General features: G+C 37.2%; 1 protein-coding gene across 2 annotated transcripts; it reads right to left on the bottom strand.

The window, feature by feature from the left end:
- Positions 1-1542: 1542 nt before the first annotated feature.
- On the bottom strand, positions 1543-14714 carry nap1l4a (nucleosome assembly protein 1-like 4a). Of its 2 annotated transcripts, XM_023415489.1 has the most exons (15): positions 14636-14714; positions 13630-13667; positions 13095-13167; positions 12147-12291; positions 11469-11555; positions 10943-11077; positions 10781-10852; positions 10548-10687; positions 10173-10318; positions 7539-7558; positions 7292-7411; positions 7096-7131; positions 6854-6907; positions 3586-3620; positions 1543-3240 (listed from the first exon to the last, which is right to left on the bottom strand). In XM_023415489.1, exons 2-14 carry the CDS (start codon positions 13643-13645, stop codon positions 3615-3617), a joined length of 1050 nt encoding a protein of 349 aa, XP_023271257.1. In that variant the 5' UTR covers positions 13646-13667; positions 14636-14714; the 3' UTR covers positions 1543-3240; positions 3586-3614. The 2 variants fall into 2 exon arrangements, with proteins under 2 accessions (XP_023271257.1, XP_023271255.1); XM_023415487.1 differs by lacking the exon at positions 3586-3620.
- Positions 14715-24073: the final 9359 nt, after the last annotated feature.

Genomic DNA, 24073 nt, shown 5'->3' on the forward strand with positions numbered 1-24073 from the left:
GGCATAGTATAGTAAGGCATAAAATCATTAAAAAATGTCATAGTATAGTAAGGCATAAAATCATTAAAAAATGAAATAGTATAGTAAGTCATAAAAATGGCATAGTATAGTAAGGCATAAAATGTCAAAAAATGGCGTAGTATAGTAAGGCATAAAATCGTCAAAAAATGGCATAGTATAGTAAGGCATAAAATCATAAAAAAAATGGCATAGTATAGTAAGGCATAAAAATGTCAAAAAATGTCATAGTATAGTAAAGTGTAAAACCGTCAAAAAATGGCATAGTATAGTAAGGCATAAAATCATTAAAAAATGTCATAGTATAGTAAGGCATAAAATCATTAAAAAATGGCATAGTATAGTAAGGCATAAAATTGTCAAAAAAATGGCGTAGTATAGTCAGGCATAAAATCATTAAAAAATGTCATAGTATAGTAAGCCATAAAATGTCAAAAAATGGCGTAGTATAGTAAGGCATAAAAATGCATAAAACGTTATAGAATAGTATGGCATAAAACCGTCAAAATTGGCATAGTATAGTAAGATGTAAAATCGTCAAAAAATGGCATAGTATAGTAAGACATAAAAATGTCATAGTATAGTAAGGCATAAAATCATTAAAAAATGGCATAGTATAGTAAGGCATAAAATCGTCAAAAAATGGCGTAGTATAGTAAGGCATAAAAATGCCAAAAAATGGCATAGTATAGTAAGACATAAAAATATCATAGTATAGTAAGGCATAAAAATGCATAAAATGTCATAGTATAGTAAGATGTAAAATCGTCAAAAAATGGCATAGTATAGTAAGGCATAAAAATATCATAGTATAGTAAGGCATAAAAATGCCAAAAAATGGCATAGTATAGTAAGGCATAAAATCATCAAAAAATGGCATAGTATAGTAAGACATAAAAATGGCATAGTATAGTAAGGCATAAAATTGAAGTCCGTTGCTTTGCCGTGTTCAGGTCTTTGTCATAGCAAACATGTTGAAACGTCCCAGCAGGAAAAGCACAGGTGTAAATTATATAATGAAAGATGGCCGAATTCCATTTAGCTGCTTCAGTTTCAGGGTCCTTGTTTTTTGTTCATGCTGGCTCACTGGAATGCTTAAATTCAGCTGAGACATTGTTGTTATTGACACCTGTGCTTTTACTGTTATACTTGCTGTAAAAACGGCCAATAGGTCACTTAATTACTTTCACAGACCTCTACCTCTTTACTAGGGGCTTTAAAATCCCTGAGCAAATCTCCAAGGGGTCACATGTTGAATCTGACATTTATATGACAGGAAAGAAGAAAAATACAGTTCTACTACACAAACTTACTTCACTCAAATCTTTTCTTGTCTTTGTGTATTTTTAAAGAGAAATTCAGTCTTTGGTGGGACTACTCATGCACTATGCATCCTGTGATGATGGGTTGTAAAATGTTGTAAACGCTGCTTAATTTAAAAGGCAAAATGTTTGAGTACAAATGTTCTACACTAGTGGTAAACCCACAAATGAGACACAAACACACAACCAGGGACAAAGAAGACACATTTCAATGTCACACAACTTTAATAGAATATTTTAACTAACTCTGTACAAATTGAAAAGAAATATTGCGCAAGTAACAAATTGTGAATAAGAACCAGTTAAGTCCATTGCTAGCACACGGTCCAATGTGGTAGATTTGAAGATGTCAACCGTGGCTCTGAGAGATCTGTCCAACAAGATCTACAATCGTTCTTTTTAAAAAGAGAGAAAGGGTGGGTTATTATTTAGCTGTCGCTGCTATCGATGACCAGCCACCAGGCAAAGGGGTCCAACCAAACGGCCGAAATCCAAGAGCAGTATATAAAATACATTGGCAACCTCTTCCATTTGTTTTCCACAGACATTCTACAGAATCATATCAGACAATAACAGAAATATTTATATATTCTTAAACAACTTTAAATGCTGAATTAGATTACACTGTGTTAATGACAATTGGCAGACAATTTCATAAAAGAGGACGGTGTGTTTTGTCTTCCATTTTGGCTTCTTGGCAACAGAAGTTAAATTTATTCCAAACATCCTGCACCCTGTCCCATCACTAAATGAAATTTGTTAAGAACTACATACATACATACCAGAAGAGATCTCTTATAAACCACAAAAGGTGGAGTGTCAGCCAGTTTGTCTGCTTAGATCTGTCATCTCCGTGTCTTAATTTCATTCTTTGTAACAGAAATTAAAAGCATTTCACGGATGATGGGGAAAACAGGGAAGAGTCATTTTTGGAGGTTATATCTGAGGTATAACCACACGCCTGTCACATGATCTTAATTAGTGTTACGTGTCTACTCAAGTGCTCAGTTTAAATGCTTGTTAAACCCAGTACACCTGGGCAGTAGTGAGCAGTATTAACGGAGAACACAGTTCCTCAATGTTTCAAATGCATTTTGATCATTGAACACAATTTGGCAGTATTCACGTTTTGTTGACCTGCTAAGCCCAAATGTTTGAACCAATGAGAAGGGGGACCTATAACTGTAGCTGGGCCTTAAAGAGATCTCAAAATGCACCACTTCATACAGCTGCATGACACCAGAATAAATAGTCCAATGACATGACAATGAACATTTAAAAAATTGTAAATTAAATTCAAAATGATACATTGTATGTCTCTTAAAAAAAAAAAAAAACACCATAACAAAAGAAAAACACTTCAGCAACCCCAGTGAAAGATTAAGTCAAAGTTGTTCAGCAGTTTCCTGGTTAACTATCACTTCTCTTGTTGGCATTAAAAAACCCTGAGTAACTGATTTATTTCCATGAAACTAAAGTTGGGATCCATTCTGTTCCTCTCTTTTTTTTTCTTTTTTTTATATATATGATGATGATGATCTCACTTTTTTGGCAGTAGTAACCTACTCTATCTTACCAAGGAAGAAGAAGACTGTCCCTAAGTGATGCCATGGTATTTCAATTTAATTCAGGTCACTTCCTGCTTTGAGTTTGAATGAAGCCAAATAAAAAGGGGTGAGATGGGCGCAAGACAAAAGAAAAAGAAGTCATGCACATAGTAAAAACGCAGTTTGGTTTGCGTTCTATTGCGTTCAGGTGAGAGTTCATAAAAGGGCGGAGCCTGTAAGAGTGGGAGGACTTGCTGATTGGCTAAGATCTGAATTGACTGAGAGCAGGTCTCCACCTCCCCTGATCATCACGGTTACTGCTGTTTGCATTCGGCAGGCTGGGGCTGTTCTTTCTGTGGGGAGCAGAGAAAGAGATTAACCAGATTATAAAATAAGGAGAAAGAGGTAACGAAGCCACAAGGCATTAACTAGCAAGTAGAGGAAGCTAAAAAGGAAGCAGACGCTAGAGAATGAAAGCACCTGGTTTGGTACAGTAAAGGGAACAGTGTTAGAAACCTGGGATGGGACTACAGGAGGAAAAACAGGACAGAAGAATAGAAGTTGCATCTACCCAAGCTGTGAGTTAAAAGGTCCTAAACGCCTCAGTCTACTGAGAGGCAGCCCGAATAGTAAACAAAAACCGATAGATGAAGACAGTGTACAGTGTATGTGGGGCGCCTTCCTTATTTCTTCCTTACCTAGAAATGCATGGGATGAGAATGATTGATTATGCCTGTAATGGAGGGGAATCCAGGGGAGGGAGAGACAACAATATGCACAAATTTAATTGTCACATTGAGAAATGACAGTGAGCATAGTGAAACATTGGTGAAGTTGGTGAATTAGCACGCTGGATTCCTGAGGCAAAATGAATAACTGATAAGCTGACAGCAGGTACCATGAGACAAAAACACAACAACTACTAAAGAAACTCATTCACAGACACAGCACCATTGTTGCTGTTCACTCCTAGAAAAACTGCTTACAGGACATGTGATGCACTATTACTATCAGACTGGAATAGCTCATAATTGGGCATACTCATTTCAACTTAACTCCAACTGAACCACAAAATAAAGCGCTCTCTCTTTGGCTGTCATTACATAATATTTTGAAGCATGAGAAAGTGAGAGCAGAAAAGCAAACACCTCTTTAAAACTCTACCATATGCAGAATGGATTGCATGTCTGAGCTGGTGGTGGAAAATGCTGACGGACAACACATTCTGAACATGCTGTGATAGCAACTGTTAAAACTGTAACTTTACCTAGATTATACTCTGTATTTGAATTTAACTCAGTTCATTATACAAAGGTGGTTGTATAGTAAGGCATAAAATCGTCAAAAAAATGGCATAGTAAAGTAAGGCATAAAATCATCAAAAAATTTCATAGTATAGTAAGGCATAAAATCATCAATAAATGTCATAGTATAGTAAGGCATAAAATCATCAAAAAATTTCATAGTATAGTAAGGTGTAAAATCGTCAAAAAATGGCATAGTATAGTAAGGTTTAAAATGTCAAAAAATGGCGTTGTATAGTAAGGCATAAAATCGTCAAAAAATGGCATAGTATAGTAAGGCATAAAATTTTCAAAAAACGGCGTAGTATAGTAAGGCATAAAAATGTCAAAAAATGGCGTAGTATAGTAAGGCATAAAAATGTCATAGTATAGTAAGCCGTAAAATCGTCAAAAAATGGCATAGTATAGTAAGGTTTAAAATGTCAAAAAATGGCATAGTATAGTAAGGCATAAAAATGTCAGTATAGTAAGGCATAAAATCATCAGAAATGTCATAGTATAGTAAGGCATAAAATCATCAAAAAATTTCATAGTATAGTAAGGCATAAAATGTCAGTATAGTAAGGCATAAAATCATCAAAAATGTCACAGTATAGTAAGGCATAAAATCATCAATAAATGTCATAGTATAGTAAGGCATAAAAATGTCATAGTATAATAAGGCATAAAATCATCAAAAAATGGCATAGTATAGTAAGGCATAAAATCATTAAAAAATGGCATAGTATAGTAAGGTTTAAAAATGTCTAAAAACGTCATCGTATAGTAAGGCATAAAAATGTCATAGTATAGTAGGCATAAAATCGTCAAAAAATGGCATAGTATAGTAAGGCATAAAATCATCAATAAATGTCATAGTATAGTAAGGAATAAAATCATCAATAAATGTCATAATATAGTAAGGTGTAAAATCGTCAAAAAATGGCATAGTATAGTAAGGCATAAAATCGTCAAAAAATGGCATAGTTTAGTAAGGAATAAAATCTCAAAACATGGCATAGTATAGTAAGGCATAAAAATGCATAAAACGTCATAGAATAGTAAGGCATAAAACCGTCAAAAAAAGTCATAGTATAGTAAGGCATAAAACCGTCAAAAAATGTCATAGTATAGTAAGGCATAAAAATGGCATAGTATAGTAAGGTGTAAAATCTTCAAAAAATGGCATAGAATAGTAAGGCATAAAAATGCATAAAATGTCATAGTATATTAAGGTATAAAAAAAACATCATAGTACAGTAAGTCATAAAAAGGTCTTAGTACAGTAAGTCAAAAAATTGCCATAGTATAGTAAGGCATAAAAATGCATAAAATGTCATAGAATAGTAAGGCATAAAACCGTCAAAATTGGCATAGTATAGTAAGGCATAAAAATGTCAAAAAATGGCATAGTATAGTAAGGCATAAAATCATCAAAAAATGGCATAGTATAGTAAGGCATAAAATCATCCAAAATGTCATAGTATAGTAAGGTGTAAAATTTTCAAAAAACGTCATCGTAGAGTAAGGCATAAAAATGTCATAGTATAGTAAGGTGTAAAAATTTCAAAAAACGTCATAGTATAGTAAGGCATAAAAATGTCATAGTATAGTAAGGTGTAAAATCGTCAAAAAACGTCATCGTATTGTAAGACATAAAAATGTCATAGTATAGTAAGACATAAAAATTTCATAGTATAGTAAGGTGTAAAAATGTCAAAAAATGGCATAGTATGGTAAGACATAAAAATGTCATAATATAGTAAGGCATAAAAATGCCAAAAAATGGCATAGTATAGTAAGATGTAAAATCGTCAAAAAATGGCATAGTATAGTAAGGTGTAAAATCGTCAAAAAATTGCCATAGTATAGTAAGGCATAAAAATGCATAAAACGTCATCGTATAATAAGGCATAAAATCGCCAAAAAATGGCATAGTATAATAAAGCTTAAAAATGCATAAAACATCATATTAATTAAGGCATAAAAACATCATAGTATATTAAGGTATAAAAACATCATGGTACAGTAAGGCATAAAAAATGTGATAAAAAAACAGTAAAGCAAGTCATAAAAAGGTCATAGTACAGTAAGTAACAAAATTGCCATAGCTTAGTAAGGCATAAAAATGTCATAATATAGTAAAGTGTAAAATTGACAAAAAACGTCATTGAACAGTCAGACATAAAATCGTCAAAAAATGGCATAGTATAGTAGTAGTATAGTATAGTATAGTAAAGCATTAAAAATGTCAATAGTCAATAAAATGTTAGTATAGTAAGGTATAAAATTGTCTTACTATACTATGACTTTTTCATGCCTTACTATACGGACATTAGTGAACATCCTAATTAGAAGCTAGCATGGTAGTTTGTTCTGGACCACACTGATTACTCCAGGGGGCGCTGTCCTCTCCCTGAGGTCACATTGGTAATGCCTCCACGTCTGAAAATAAACTTCATGGTTGATAGAAACACTGGATAAAGTTTCATGATTTAGTCATAAAACACACAATACCTTCCATATAGCTTATCTACTGTACTAACATGATGTGGGGGTTGAAACTTGGTTGTGAATGGCCAGTGAGCCCAGTCCTGGAACAGTCTCAATAATGCCATTTGTTTGATGACTTTTAAATGAAGGGAATAAAAGAAAATAAAAAAAGTGTGGGATGCAAACTGACCTTGGGGTCGAAGTCTCCCTCATCATCGTCATCATCAGCCTCCTCGTCTTGCTCCTGAGACACAAAAACAAGGTAATTGTGCAAACAACCCTTGTTTAAGAAAAATATATGAGGGGCTGGTATAATTCTAAAAAAAATTGCACACTTAAGTCCTGTGTGAGCACTGGTGATCAGATGTCTGGCATTCCAGATCAAATATAAAGCATTTGTGAGTGACAGTGGTATTAATAAGTATTACCAACCTCTTCATCTCCCTCTTCCAGCTCCTCCTCTTCAAACTGCAGTAAAATCAATAAAATCAAGAATGAAAACAAACCCAACAGCAATGACAAGTTTAGCTTATATACCTTAAAATGAGTCAGTTGCTAGAATTGTGGAACTTTTCTGTGTTCATGTGTAACTGTGTGCATGAGTGTCTGTTGGAGGAAAATCACTCACGCTCTCGTCATCTTCCAGGGCCTCTCCAGTGAAATACAGCACTGCTCTGGGAACTATTCTCTCACGGAAGAAATGACCAATCTCAAAGTCTGTGGCTAGAGTGAACTCAGAGTCTTCGTCCTATAAGACAAGAACATAGACACTTTTTTTTTTTTAAGCACAACTACAAATCTAATATATTGACAGTAAGAGAAGAAGCAATAAAATGGGTGGTGATTTTATGAAGAATAAGCTACATTTTACTCACCATTTCTCCATCTGGTAAAGCTGTAAGGCAAAGGACAAAGAATTTAAGCAATAAGAAGCTTAACATACTGGTTTACAAGGAATTTTAAGGTGTGATGGAAAAAATGAATTTTAATTGGCACATTAATTTTTTAATTGCCATTTAAGCCAACAGTCAGTCAGATATGTTGTAATTGAGACAGCTTTTGCATTACCTCTAACTCAACCAACAGCCCATTTCTGGTTAAGACTATACTTATTATAAATGAGGTCACACCACAGAGGCTGTGACAGGCCCTTAGCAAACAGCTGTGCCCTACCAGCCCATCATTAAACTGACTAAAGGTGACATCACCCTGTCCTTCCTGCTGTCAACACTATTGTATTTGACCGATTTGTTACACTTGCATGGATCTGTGCACACATTAACATGTTAATTTCATCATGTAGGTCCAGTACAGTACCATAATTAGCATCAATTAAAAAAAAAAAAAACAACAAAAAAACATGCTCAATATGACCCATGCTTTTCAGAGTAACTGCAAAATCTTGCCCTGAATGGCATTTGCTTTGCCAGCATTACACTACCCAGGATCTCCATTTATCTGGTTAACAAAAATGTAGACCAACTACATTTTTGTTAGCTTGTTATCTACATTCCACACATTTTCACAAAAAATAACACTGTCACTTGAAGTTGTATTACTTCATGTAATTAACCAATAAAACACAAGTTTTGTAGCTAATTTCAAAATAATCCTTCCTGTGCTGGGACCAATTTTTGAACAAAATCTGAGCATCAATTAACTTCACATATTTGTGTAAAATAAATACAAACTAGCATGTCAGTCAGTCAAAAGCATACATTTTTTCATGGTGGAGTGTGCAATTACAGCCCACTGAAACAAAAAGAAAAAAATTAGATAATGACGTATTGGCTGACATGCCTTTTTTTTTTTTTTTTTTTTTAAAAACATAGAAAACTTGTGAGTGCTCTGTGGAGGACAAAACATGGAGAAATCATTTCGATGTTACCTCAAATACCCATTTGTCACTTCTGTACTAACATTTCTTGTTACTTATCTGCCTACATATACACTCATATTAGTGTATCTGTAATAAGCTAATATCTACCCTGCAGATTTTTTAAGTCTTGCTCAGGATTGAGAACAGAATTCCATTGAGTTTGTGCAATCAACGCATCAATGTTATGTTTAGCTGTTTGACAAAAACATTCTCAAAATACTTTCTCTTATACCCTGATAGAGATAAGATTTATAAGCAAAAAATGCACATCGCTAAGAGTAGATGTAGATATGAAAAGTTGGGTTCATATTGTTTGGTTAGCATTGCCATAGTAAAAATGATATGATACCATTTCTTCTTCAATAATTCTGACTCATCAAAACTAATATTTGCTGTGACATCTCTCATACTTTCTTATGCAATCTTATATGCGCTTAGCTAGTTAGTGAAGTCACACATGCACATGCGTATTCACATGATGGCTTCTTCACTTATGGACATCCCAGTCCTCGCACTGCACACCTTACACAGCTGACAAAGAGCTATTTATATTCACTAGTCATATACCAAGGTTATGATTGAACCAGTAAGACAAACATTTGCTCAGCCAATCAGTGTTCAAGCCAACTTCTCAAAGTCAGAATGAGTCTGGGCATGTCTGACAGGTGAGTTGACTATACAGGAAAGACAATAGAGTCATTAAAGGATCAGTACGTTAGGCAGAATACACCTTTATTTGAGGAAGAATTACTCATAGGATATCTGACTTAATGGGTCTGTCATTGTATTATTCAATCTACTGTTTATTCAAATGAAAAAAGGCAGTTAAACTGAAACAAAGGCCTGCTTCTATACTGACCTTCCTAACCTTTGATGACAGCAACTCAACAAATTTGAGAAAATGCTTAGGTTTTGTTGATATCTTTTAAATAACGCAACATAAAACTTTTTTTTCCTTTTTAACCAAACTTTGGAATTTCCTCTTCAGTTTTTCAGTCTGTGAATTGACCTCTTCAATTACTTTATCTTTATTTATACTCTCAAAGCTTTCTGAGATGTTTACTCTTGAAAGATTAGCTATTAGCAAATTTATATGTATATAATACATACATAATATATATGTGCAATGTTATCAGATAGTAGCTAAAAAGACTTTCTTTTATCAGTGGTCTCATATCTTTGCCTCATATTTTTAGGTTAGTCACATATCCCAGTCATTCACTGGCTGTTTAGCAACATATAAAACCCTGTACTCTCTAAGATGGAAATTAATAGTAAAATCAGATAGTAAAAACCAAAGTTGATATAAAGTTGAGTGAACAAAGCTTCATGTACAAAGTCCACCTCAGTGAGCAAGAGACATGCTGCCAATTCCACCTACATACTGCAGAGTGACTGCATAATCCGACACAGCAAAGGAGTGTGGCACCACCTGCTGCTGAATTTTGTTCAATGCAGTGATAGTAAGACCACATGACATGCATGTTAACATGTTGCCACACTGCAGGTTAACAAAGACATGCTGCACAAGCTGTTGAAAAGAAATGGGAGTAATTGCTTTGAAAGTGACATTTAGACATTCAGAGAAATCCACTACATTCTGTGTGTGGTTGTTTATGTGTTTTCTCACCTTTGACAGGATTAAAGAAGTTGAAGAAAGAGTCGTTGGGGACCTGTTTGGTAACAGTGCGAACAGTGCCACGGCCTTTATGCTTCTGCTTCTTCTTAATAGTTTTCACTGTCACATCCTTCCCCTTGTGCCAATCTATCTGACAGCTAGAGAGAGGAGGTGTGGAAAGAAGTGAGAGGCTGCAGAAAGTAAGGACGCAAAAAGGTAAAAGCTAGAAGAGATGCCAAGAGGAGGCTGATATGTGGGATGTAAATATAGAAAGAGTGAACAGAAATGTTTTACAAACCACACAATATCTATTTTTTACTTTACAACTCAACATCATGTATGTCCAAGCCACAATTTAAAATGCATGATGTGTGCTCTGGCTCTCACCCTTCACAGTCAATGATCTCTGGTCCCTCGAATGAGAAAGGGTCTGAGGCATCAGGCTCTGACTTCATCTTGTAGACTTTAGTAAGGACTGCATTGTTGAAGTAACCATTGGGCTCAAAGTGAAACTCTAATGTGAAACTCTGAGAGAAAAAACAAGATAATTTCACTCAGCATTTATTGTTTTGTTGGTTTGGAATGATATCAATTCATTATGACATCATGTAGATACTGACCATTGGCTGTCCTGGCTCAGAAAACTTGACTTGAATATCTTTCAGGTGTTTTAGGATGGGCTCATCATGCTCCTGGGGGGAGATTAAGAGACAGGTCAGACACTTCGGACACTTTTCAGAAATTTGAATTGTCTAGGAGGTAGATGAATAATTAAAAAACACCTGTAGCATGTCACTGAGCATGTCCACACTCTTGAATATGGTGAGCCAGAACTCAGGAATGCCTTTTGGGTCTTCCTCTGGCGTGGCTTCCTCTTTCTTTGCATCTTCAATTGCAGCTTTTTCCTTTACTTCCTCCTGCAAGCAGTGACCAGAGCACATTTAAACTCACTGTGTATAAATATAAATTTGTATACATTTTTTTTAAGCTTTTGTGACGTCTTATTGAGATCAAGACCTTTTACAAAACACAGATGTTGTGTGATCAGACGCCCATTACCCTCTTCTTTCCTGTTGGACACTACTCTCAGCTTTGTGTATGCGTATGTTTGGGTATATCTTTAAGTACAGTATGTGTGTTTTCTCATTTGCTTTATTGAAGAGGATAAAGATCTTGAAGTCTTTTTTGTTTTTGGTACATTCCTGTGTGTGGTGTGGTATGAAAAACCTGTGCTGTGGACAATCAGAAGAAGCACGATTTGGAAAAGTGATCAGGCTCTAAAGGTAAACAAATCAAAGTTGTACTTACAGCTAGCTCCTCTTCTTCCTCTCTGTCACTGTGCCACTCACACTCCTCATCTGTGGGTTCCACTGTTCCTGTGACAACATCTCGTCTCTGTGACAGAAACACATTTTGACAAAGTTAAGGATTTTAGAGAGAGATTTGGGAATATTGGCATGAAATATTTGTATATGACCAAGCATTCATTTAACAAGGCTGAATTATTTTCAGCTAGCATGCTGAAATCAACACCATTTGAGAACGAGATGGACACACACACAGACACACACACACACACATAGTACAAACAGGTGCAGCAGGATTACAGCTGCCAGTCTTCAGGGCGACTAAGAATGGCTCAGTTTTTGTCACTGGCTCTGGAAATAGCCTTTACTTACAAACAGTTGACTACTCGTTGTGGCAGTTTTTGATTTAGCACCAAGGATGCATCCTCACTGACCTCAGGTCGGATCAGAGAGACATACTTCACCACCCATTAGTGCAAGGAATGACAAGTGAATCTTAAATATTTTTTTCTCTTTATAAATAAGGGAACTTATTTGTTAATGGCAATTTTTTTAGTTTTTGCTGCGTTTGCATGAAGATATACTGAACAAAGAAAACTCTGACATTTAGTACATTTAGTCAAGTACAGTAAAGCAGTGTTAAGAAAACATTCTGTTATAAAAATATTATCAACTGTACCTTGTCAAACAGTGGCTGGTAGAGGGCAGCATACTTCCTCTCTAGCTCATGGACTTCCTCGTAGAACTTAGCCTCTATGTTAGCACACTGCACCTGTAGCCTTTTCAAGGCATGCACTCGCCTCTTCACTGCTTTGGGAAGCATGCTAAGAAAGAGGAGAAACATTGGACACATCTAAACTTAAGCCATTTATAGTAAAAATATGATTATAAAGTAGGTTGTTTCTTTTACTATGACGTATAACTGTAATCCTCAAACAACTCGTACACAATCTTTAATCTGTTAAACTAGTGAGTCCTCATCCTAATGGTTTTGTGAGATTGAAAGATGACTTTGATTGTATTTGGGTGTCAGTGATGCTGTCAATTACCTAGACTCATTCATCAACTTTGTATGTTGATTTGAGAAAGTCAATCCAAAAAGGTACTTTTGTTTTACATGTATGGCAAGTTTTGTGCAATTTGATATGAGCACTAGAATAGTTCATTGTACTTCACCTCAACTGGATACTGTTTTATGCAATTTTGCATAAATTTGATTCTGATTTTAGTATCTATGTATACAGTATTTCAAATAAGGTAACAAAAATATCGCCAAATGATATCGAAGTCACAGTATACCTCAATACAATCAACATCTTGGGAATTACAATACCATATTTACATTATGTGGAAGTTGCTCGTTGACTGTTAGTGCCAAGACACTACATATATTAACTTTTATCCCTTCTAACGGTTGTTTAGATAAGACGTTTAGGGTTTAATAAGGTAGATAAAAAGGTTTAGGTATTTCAAAAGAGAAGCAAAAGCAGTCACCATTTTACACTATTGCCACCTTAAGTTGTCCAGCAACTAATATGAATGTTTGTATGTTGTAAGCATGACAATCTTTCCATTTTTACCCTCCAACTGCCATAGCACAAACACAGTATAAAGTATCTACACTGACCTTTCCAAGAAGTGGAAGCTGACAGGTCTGTCCATTTGCCCACCTGGATTTTGCATCCCTTGATCCCCTTTACCTGCCAAACCAACAAAGAACATTGAATTGTACCTTTCACATTTAAAATTACAAAACTGAGTTGTGCCATTCTTTTCATCTGCATTTAAAGAGTTGACCAGCAGTGATTTTTCTTAAACTATGTTTTAATTATGTCTCAACCTACACAAAATGATGCAAGAAAATCCATCCAATACAACAGCCCTCACATTATTGAGATGTTTTGCTACAATTACAATGTTGAGTGTATGATTGACTGTTTGACTTATTTATAACTGACTCAGTGTTACTGATAATTGGTATTTTTTTAGGTTATATTCAACTAAACAAGTTAGCCTTTTGTACTATTCTCTTTATTACATGGATGTAAATATGAACATATGACAGCTAATACTGACTCTCATCAGAAGAACCAACATTTCTCACATTATATGTCTACTTCATTGTGGTAAGTTGAAATACAACTGTCCTACAACCTCCTTACCTTTACTGGCGTCCATTGTCGAGTGGCAACTCCTTCCTCTGTTAGAAGCAGATCAGTTATATTAAACATATGCTAATCAGGAGTCACGACAGGGTACTTACAGAGGAAGCTACCTACAACGTGATTGAGGAACACAATCATTGTCGATTGCATTTCATCAGGGAGCCTGGGTTTGCATTTAATCGCACTTCTACTTGTTAGACATCATTACTAAAATCTCAAAGGTTAAATATGATTTCACCAGAGGTACAGGCTGAGACAAGCCCTAACTACGAAAGGGAGAGAGTGGCAAGCCAGTTGAGTTTTCTCCAAGTGATCAACAGCAACACTGGTGTTGAGCAAGCGCAGGCCGATGACGCACTGACATGCTAATGGCAGCTGGGCTAGGCTATGACAGTCAGAGTTAGCACATCTCCATTTATACATACTAAAGTGGCCATCGCAGCCTCTGACAGTTACAGAGTACCACTGAGAAAACAATATCAAATGAATCTACATGCTAACACCATCTTACCAACACGCAAATACTAACAACCACCCAGTATGGGCGGTGCCAAAGATCTGACAGCAGCTAACCGGGTTAGCTAGCTAGCTAGCCAAGTAACTACGAGACAACGTGCTATGAACAATGCTTCAGCTAACAGCAAATGCGAAGGTTAACACTTGACATCAACCCTCTCTCCTCCACTCACACAATATATTTGGAATGAATTGTTCCAGTGAATGACTAAAGCAAAAAAGCTACGCCTTTCGATTATGTAGATAAAACTAGCCGTTAACGTTACGACTGCTAGCTTACGGCTAGCCGCATCCACAAGCTAGCTACAGTTAGCTCGCGGGTTATTAAAAGCTCCAGAGTCAGAGGAAAGTGTCAGGAAGACAGCTCACCAGCAGTCAGTCAAATTGGTGAAATAATTCGTCATGTTATTGATTAATGCTATAACGTGCGAGAAAATGCTCAAATTAATGATATACCTGTGCTTACTTGCTGTTTTCGCTGACTTACCTCTAGCTGAGCGGAATTCTTGCTGGTCGCCTCGCTCACGCGTCTTCGCTTCAACCCCCACGCGCGAGCAACACACGCGCTTCAGCATCCTGGATTCTGATTGGACAACAGGTGAAGGGGACACTGTGCTGCGTTCAAGTGCTGCATTGAGAAAATCTTAATCTTGGAGACAATTACAGTCTTACTCAATCGCCTCTGTTCTCTCAAATAAATTTGCATTAATAAAATCTAATTATAAGTCTCTGCACCATTTCTGCCAAACAGCAGATCTAGACAAAAAGATTGTGAGATTTGGGGGGGGGGGGGTCTTGAAATAAGAGACATACGTTCAGTCTTTTCGTGTGGGATTCAGACTACAACTTGGAATACATTTTTGTCTATAGATGTATGTTGTGAGTGCTCGAGATTATGCTTAGACCACAAGAGGGCTTCATATACCTGTGCTTCACAGGAGACAGTGACTGTATCAGTGTCTGCACACTGAGAGGCTGAGATTTTTTATATTTGCATTAAAAGTCATCATTTGATGTGTGTGTGTTGTGGTGAGTGTGTGTACCTTTGTGTGTTTTCACCTGTGAAACACTCAAACATGCTTGTTTTCATTCTGCAAAGACATATCTGACAAGCCCATGGGGTGTTTGTCTGCCAAATCTCACATACCAAACAAAACAACAACAAAAAAAACTCTATTAAACAGGAACACATGAGATATACAGAACATTTAGTTTAGCTGACCTAGCTCTTAGTGCATTAACATGGCTTTTTAGAGATGATTGGATCAGCTGATTTATGACTGGAATGAGTCCATGTGTTCAAATCTCTTTACAAAATTTGAAAATATGGAAAATAATGGTTAAAGCCAAATATTTTGTGGTTTTACTGGTCAACAACTAATTGGGAATGATTCTGGTGGTATGAGCTGAAGTTTATGATAATTATTTTTGATGACACAAATGCAAAACTTTTTTCTTACACTATAAATTAGCTGAAATAACCTTTCTGTATTATGAAACAACACATCATCGCTGAACAAAAAGCCTTATCAGCGAGCACTGGTAGTTCGTGTTTGCATGAATTAGGCAGTAGCACATAGCTATCAATTACCTGCTTTGTCAGATAACATCAGTGTTTTATTGGATCCAAGAGATGACATAGAAGGAGATTTTAAATATGTGTGACAGAGAGGTTTCAAAGTGGGAAGTGGTAATAGCTTTGAGTCATTTTCTGTCACCATCCACAAATGAACAGACCAATTTGCTTTTCTTCTCCAGTCATTAGAAATTACATCTAAAATTTGAAATTCCACAGCCTTTTCACATCTCATTTATTTAGAAATACAGTATTTATTTGAAAATGTACTATCACAAGGGCACAGAGCATGTCACAAGGCTAAATCAATAGTGATCATCTGTTCATATACAGTATCCTACTGACCCACCATTAACTTTAGTTTTTTCTGTTGGAAATGTTTTTTGCGGAAATAGCCCATTGAGTAACAGACATAAAACAACACTAAAATTCTGTTTGCTATCAACCATTATGTAGTCTACACACTTGAGAGGAAGTGACAGCACTGGGGCCCCTTAGGGTACGATTGTGGTGACCAGGCTTTGTGCCTGTCACAGTGTGACATTTACCAGCAGGGTCTGTATTCACAGAGGAAATCAAATGTGATTGTGTAGCATTTGGGATGAGCCAGAGATCTAGAAACGTAGAAAGTGTACAGTAATCGCTAGTTTTGGAATTGTAGGGTGGTGGTAGTGTCATTTGAAGCAGAATCCATAACTAAATGTACAGAGGAGCTCATTGTACACTATCACCTCAATGTAATATGGATCTTTGAGTTAAAACTAATAAATCAAAGAATAAAGTGACTTTGAATTAAGGTTTTTGAAAGCCCTTTATAGTTTTGTGACCCTCTGCAGAACCTTTGTTGAAGTGCCTGTTAAGACAATAGTCACACCTGCGGCTCTCACACAAAGCTCTACTTTACAGCCTCAGCCCATCAGCAAGTCAACTCCAAGATTACACCCGCCCTCAGTCTTTTGTATCCCCCTCCTGAGTGGGTAGCATACACCTGGCTGTACAAATGTTATGTATGCTGGTGTATCTTGTCTAGTCAAAGGGCCTGCCCAGCTGTGTGTGCACACATTTTATTGTATGATATTGCAAGTGTTTGCTGTGCACACGTAGAGCATACAAGATGAATTCTTATCACACTCCTGTGCATTCTGTCAGATTGGCTGATAGCAACCAGACCTTCAAGCACTGTATCTATCTGTACAACTGAGATCATGTCTGTGAATTACGGCAGAAGCACCACAGAGTGGGTGTTAAGAGGTGAAATTCACCAATTCCTGTGCTCATCATACATCACTCTTTGTCTTGAATAACAGGTTGTTAGAGCTGGTGGAAACACAGAGAACATCACAGCAAATCTGAATTAGTCAAATGCATTTTCTCTGTCTCTAACAATAGAGTGTCTGTCTGCTCTCTCTTTTCAGTACAACACCCAACACTAAAACAAAATGTCTGCAAACTGTGTTGTCAATCTCAGATTTTTCCTTTTATATTATGTATTTATGTCTCCTCTGTACATACAACAGCTAGAGCATGTCTGTACTTGTATGTTCTTCAGTTACAGGTTTCTTGTTAAAGCTTTCCTTATCCAATTTGAGGATGTAAAGATAGTGGTTGATATGCTGTGTGTTGCTCAAACCATACATTTTTGGCAATATAAACAGAATGTGCTTGACTTGAATATATTTGTGTATTATCCAGCATTTCTGGTTGCTGTACCAGTTACCAGGTGTGATCGTATGCCAGATGCATGCTTGGACGGGCCCCCGTGACAGTGAATAGAAATAAGTAGGTAAAAACGGTAAATGAATGACTGAACCTTTGTTTGTAATTGTCTTCACATTTTCATACATTGATTAGTCGATTCTTCAGCATTGATTGCTTGAAGGTGGAAATGTATGGTGCAGACAGATCTGGAGACTATAAAATCTCTCTGATCAATATCTTTGCCATTGGAAAGAGAAATACACATTTTGCTGCCTATATTGGTCATGGCCTGGAATCAAAGTGGTCTAGATGCTAGTCATCGCCCCTGTTGTAATTTATTGTTCTCTGTCTTTGTTTTTTGTGTCCTTGTCTCACTTGCACTAACACATGCACACATGCACACACACACACACAAAAAAAAAATAAAAAAGAGAATCGACTTCCTCTTGGAGGTGGATGTCATGATAGCTCTTGTCTCTTCCTGCTGATTAAACATGTAGCAGCAGTGTCTCCGTTGGCCCCTCTCATCCCACTGGGGTATTGGTTTTGTGAATGAAGTGTCCAAACTCCCAGATGGCAGTATTGATATGGCCGGGAGGACAGGGGAGTGTTTACGAGCCATCCTGCCCCTGCATCCTCTGTCATCCATTAAGCCCCTCTCCTCCTAACGCATGGGTAATGGCCTATCTGTACACCATAATCAGACAGACACACACATACACACTGACTGTAAAAAGCCATCAAAATAAGACACACAAACAGACGCACACACGGTTTGCAGCCACATTGACACAGCTGCAGTCATTATTCACAGGAGGAGGTCTTGGGTTCGTGGGGGGGGGGTGAAAAATGGCAAGCGGAAATACTAGATCTCGTCTGAGGTGGCTTCGACAGACAGCCCTGCATGCGTAACAAATTCAGCAGAGCCATCGATCCAACTTGTGGCAGGCTGAGTTCTCTGCTCACGCTTTGCGCGATGTGTGTGCAATTTACTTTAATGTGCACCGATAAGCAATTTCAATCATGACATCTTGTTTGTTTGTCTTTGTCTGTTGGTTGTCCTCTACGGTCGCCATCATTCTCATTCTGCAACGACAGCTAAACCTTTTAGCCACCAACAAAAACGACCCATAACACCTCCTATCACACGCACAGACACACACAAAATGACAGACTTTGTGTGTTGACAAAATATAATTGACTTGTTTTTTCCCTATAATTTCAGTATCAAAAATTTGACATCAAAACAGAGTTTATTCAAATTCTGACAGTTAAGGATTTTCTGCCAAGGGCACACTTACTTTCATGTTTTATCATTTTAATTATGAATAGATTTATTCTGCAAGTGTACCAGTTATTTTTCTAAAAGGGAAATTTGTTTTATTTTAATGGGTTTTGTGTCCATACTTTAATTTATGCAGCAGTGGTCAGTCACTCCCCTGAGATCCCAAAAAATGACGCCTTTTTTTATATATATATATATCTTGTGCTAGAACAAGAACTGTATATTGGGAACACAAGTTGTCACCTTGTTGGAACAAGATAATTGAACATAATTTGATGTGCTTACCCACTCTCCTCAAAATGGAGAGTTAATCAAGTTTTATTTTCACCTGCATGTGATGTGATTAAATTCTTGCTCCTCTGGCACAATAACACAGGATTGTTCTAAATAGAAATCATATGCTGCATATTTTAAAGGACAAAAGGCTTAGTCATACACAGATTTTGATCATGACACTGACCTTCACAATGATCAGTTACGCAGTTTAGGGAAATGCATAACTCCAGATGGATGTTTATCCTGAGCATACAGCAGAGACGACAACTTCACTGAAGACAGAACATTGGTGCATTAACCAATATTAACACACAGTCTTTTGGTGTGTTTATTAATGTATTGACAGTTTCTCATGCAAAATCATTTGCCTCAAAGACGAGCAGTAACCTGAAAGGTTCTGAGCTTATTTTACAGAAGTATTAGAGATGCTCATGACTGTCCCAAACTTGGGGACACATTAAATATCTTGCTCCCACAAGATTCAAAAACATAATGGGCTTTGGGGGTGTTATAGTCCTATAATAAAAATGTATAAAATGTTCAATCAAACTCGGAAAAAAACATTACATATAACAAGCTTTTTCGACATATTACTTCATATTTAGGCCGACCAAATGTTTTGCACCAGGACTGACAGGTTACGTCCATAGACCCTATGTATGGATGGACAGTGCAAAACATTTAGCTGAAATCTGGTTCTTGTGCCTCCATCTGTGGACGGTGTAGTTTGAACTTCCTGTGTGGTTTAAGTATGATCAGCACCGATGATCAACACAGCTGTGTGGCTGACCACAGACCACAATATGTAAATCACAAGTCCAGGAAGCAATGACCAATTTGAATTTTGGCCCTGATGCCAAATATTTCAATGGGCAAACATTTACATTTGGTGTGTTGAAGTAAGTCTTGAAGTCAACTAGTCTTAGACTTTCTGTGGGAATTAATTTAGACGAGGTCCACGTAATTTTTTTTTTCCCAATCCTTGAACCGCATGTCTGGTCTTTCAAGGTGTACACTCTAAAGTCAAACTAAGTCTAAATTGAAGGAAAAAAAAAGGATTTTGAGTTAAGATAACTGTCAAAATATGAATGGTTTCAACTACACTACATCTTACAAATTTTTCTGCACTAATTTGGCAGTTTATATAAAACCTTCATTTTGTCAAATGTTCAAAAACAACAATGACTAATGGAGTCAGTACCCCCTTATAGGACCTTTAATTTAATGCTGAAAACAATCTTTTGAAGAGCTATGACATATCATGCACTTTGACCATTTGGCATTTTGTATCTTTTGCCGTTCACATGATGCAAAGGTGCAAAGGTGAGGTTTTAATCCTGTATTTTGGTGGAAATGGGTTCTTTCACAGTATGTTGACAACTGTCCAACTAGGTCCATTAAAATCACATGCAGCCAACACCAGACTGCTGCAAAACAGCTCCACACACGTCTGTGACTCTGTGCACATCAAACTGGTCGATTACAATATTTTCAGAGTTTGTGTATGTATTGAAAGCAGATGTGGCATGTAGAAGATGGTTGACCGTTGATATACCAAATAGTTGACAGCTAAAAGTTCATTCTCTCACCCAGAGGATGTTTGAGAGAGCTGATTCCCACCAACTGTGTTCTCTCCCAAGGATATTGATACAAGGTGCACGGGTGTAATGCAACATGTCTTCATCTCAAGAATACTGTTGCGTTGCTTTTAAATATGTGTCAATTTAAAACGAACAAACATGAATAGTTTAAACCAGCAGAACACAGTCATATGACTGGCAGAATGAGCAGCAACACCACAGGTGGGGTTTATCTGAGAATCCAGCTGCTTTTTTTTTTTTGTCATGAGCTGCAATAGCATTGCCCTCCAGGCTGGTGGGTGACAGGGGCCCATTAAGGAAAGGTAAATCTAATCAGGAGTCTCTCCAGCCACAGCGCCGTGTGTCACTGCTGGAGGGGAAATGGGCAATGCTACAGCGTCATTATGCTGCTTCTGTGACCCAAGCACGGGGCAAATGATTGGATAAGACTTTAACATGGTGCTTAGACTACTTATCTACGAGCAGGTTTATGTTTCTGGACACACAGGGAGGACGTCAGAGATGAGAAGTGCTGAGTCGTAAGAGTGGTTTCTCTGGACGTGTGGTAGCTTTAAGGAGATGCATTACAAGTCTGCGTGTTAAGCAAATCAACATGGATGTTTTTGTGTGCATGTGTGTATGTGCAAGGGAGTGGATCCTGTTCTGAAAGCAAACATACAAATCATTTAATATTTGAATGGATCATGATGTCAAATATAAATTTTTCTGTCATTCCTTGCAGCCCATGAGCCAGAAATAAACCAATTTGTGACCGATTAGTTCTCAGACCACTTATAGTGACTGATGGAAATCATTGCTGAATGACATAAAACTCCTCATGTGAATTTTTATCCTGCTGGGCATATCCAACATGACACACACAGTAGATATGTGGATGCATCCGGACCACAATCAGACTTATCAGATATGACATTTAGAAAAGCAAAGGCTGCTTGAGAAACAAAGAGCAAGAGAGAGGCGTGACACGTGTAGCCTAAAGCTCTGATGATGTGTGGTAGAAAAGCTTCCAAGTGACAAAGCTTACAAAGTTTAAACCACTGCTTCCCTTGAACTGCTCTTGAACACATATAGACTCAAAAGTGTTTCTTTGTCATCATAACCTGCTGTTCCTTTTTTGCAACACTTAAGATAAATGGTTTGTTTCCTAAAGAAGAAACAAAGATCAGAGTAGTCATTGTGCTCAATTTAGAAATCTTAAATCAACTTTCCCTGTTGATTTTTTTTTGTCTTGTGTTACTTCAGTATTTGTGTTGCTGCTGCTACAGCTGTTATGGATTCGATTAGTTTTTGTTTTCTCTGTTAGTGCTGTATTAACACTGAATGCTATTTATGTTTCAACAAAAGAGTGTGGCTGAAGTTCATAGATATCAATAATTACTTTTGGTTGATATTGTTTGAGGGTTACATTCGTGTAGGATTGGTTTAATATTAGTATCATGTAACTATTGTTTTTTTTGTTTTAAAAAAAGTCCCTGTTCAATCATAATGGGAGGACGTGAAATTACCTTTGCGCTCTGCGTGAGTGTTTGTTCCCTCGGGTGTGAGGATTCTAGTGGTGATGTGGTGGTGTCACATCCGCAGCTCCACCATGGCACCGGTGTAGTGACGACAGTTTACATTGACCACTGAGCATCAGTTCCTCAACCACTCGCCCACCCCAGCAACACTTTATGCCACCACTGTCAAATTACACATGCAGAGAGAGACATTGGAGGAGCACTATGTGTGATTAGTCATTCCACTTGGCAGCTGTATTTTGACACATGCAAAAACAATCACAGTCATCTCCAGTCACAGACGCCCAGATGCTCTGTTAAAAAGAGAGCAAAGTTGTATTGTGTTCTTTTTATACTGATCACATTTATGCATGCTATTCTTAACATGATCACCTTATGCTTGTTGAACCAAAAATATACGGACACTAGCCAGCTTCACATGGCTGACATATTAAAAGAAAAGCAACATAAACTGTCTTAGTAAGGTGTCAGGATACCTTACTCTGCTGGAGGGATGAACACAGTTCTTCCGAAAAGAAATTCCCGTATTTGTGTGTGTTGATGATGGCATTGAAGAACGTTGTCCAAAATCTCCCATAGATGTTCAATCGGCTTGGGTTGTGGTGACTTGGAAGGCCACAATATATTATTGTATCATTTTGTATGACCACTCATGTCCTGTATGGAGGCCTCTGCAACAGTTTTGTCACCTATTGGTATATTGTTCATTTACGAGTGCACAGTACCCTGAAGAATTATTGACCACTAGTAGTGCTATAGAGCTTCTTTTTTGTTTGTTTGTTTGAATGTGTCCTTGTGCATGTGTGGCTAATGCGATACACATTCCTGCCATAGGTTTCATACTATTCCAGTGTTCCACTGTACAGGTGGTGGTGATACGCAGGGGAGATGAAGACTGTTAGCATGTAAACATGGGTGTAAACAATGCGGGTGGTATAATGTTAAAAAAAAAATTGGCTTTAAATATTTTTTATGAGAATGGAAACACAATATGTTTTGAGGCTTATTTTTATTTGAGCTTTAGCTGAGCTTTAATCTTAGATACATAATTTTCCAACTGTAAGTAAATGAGAAATCATGTTTGTGACTTGCAAAGTAAACTTCAATCAGCCCATCAGTCTTACTTTTGATGCGTATGTACAGTGTGTACAAGCTACAGCGGTACAAATACCAGAGCAATGCAATTTGATCTTAATCACAAGCGACAATCAATCACACTTAATCAGACGTCATATAGATGGTTCCAGCATCACAGTTGCCAAGCTGAGTTTTCTTTAGCATGAGCTTCTCTGAATGTCATTTTTCCAATGAGGTTTTTGTTTCAAACATCATCAAAGCAAACATCTTGAGAGAGTTGTGTTCAGGTTGCTAAACCGAGAGTATGTGGCTATGAGAGCATTCACTCTGAACAGGCAGCCACAATGCACAAATATGCATACGTCTAGACATATAACACACACACAGGTTTGTGAGAGTACCAATAGTCACGCACCAAGCACTACAAGCTAATATGTTCATTTTGAGGTTGTTTACCCAACATTATTGAGATTAATAGGACATTTATTTTGTGTTTCCTCTTCGCTTCATCAACTGGATGAGTCCTAATGACCCCCATAAAGGTGACCAGCATTGTTCAGCAGCGAGGGAGAGAAAAGAAATGTGGGGGATGATGAATAATAGCCCAGCTGGTCGTGTTAGCTGCAATTAGCCCATCTGAAATCCCACAATTATGCAGGGAAAAGCTGACACTCACAATGCCACAATGCTGCCGCCGAATCAATACATAATTGTAATAATTATCATCCTGGTGTCATTTGTGGACACATCTGACACTTCCAGAAAAGAAGATGGAATTGGATAAACATTGGATGAATTGCAGAGAGATATCGCCTCTTCAAGTGCAACATTTCTAACAAAAGGCAGCCTCAATACCTGGTATGAGCAATACTGGAGGGGGGGGGGGGGGGGGGGG

Source organism: Seriola lalandi, unplaced genomic scaffold, assembly GCF_002814215.2.
Source record: "Seriola lalandi dorsalis isolate HSWRI2012SDOR001 ecotype SW California unplaced genomic scaffold, Sedor1 jcf7180002054553, whole genome shotgun sequence".
Taxonomy (NCBI): Eukaryota; Metazoa; Chordata; class Actinopteri; order Carangiformes; family Carangidae; genus Seriola; species Seriola lalandi.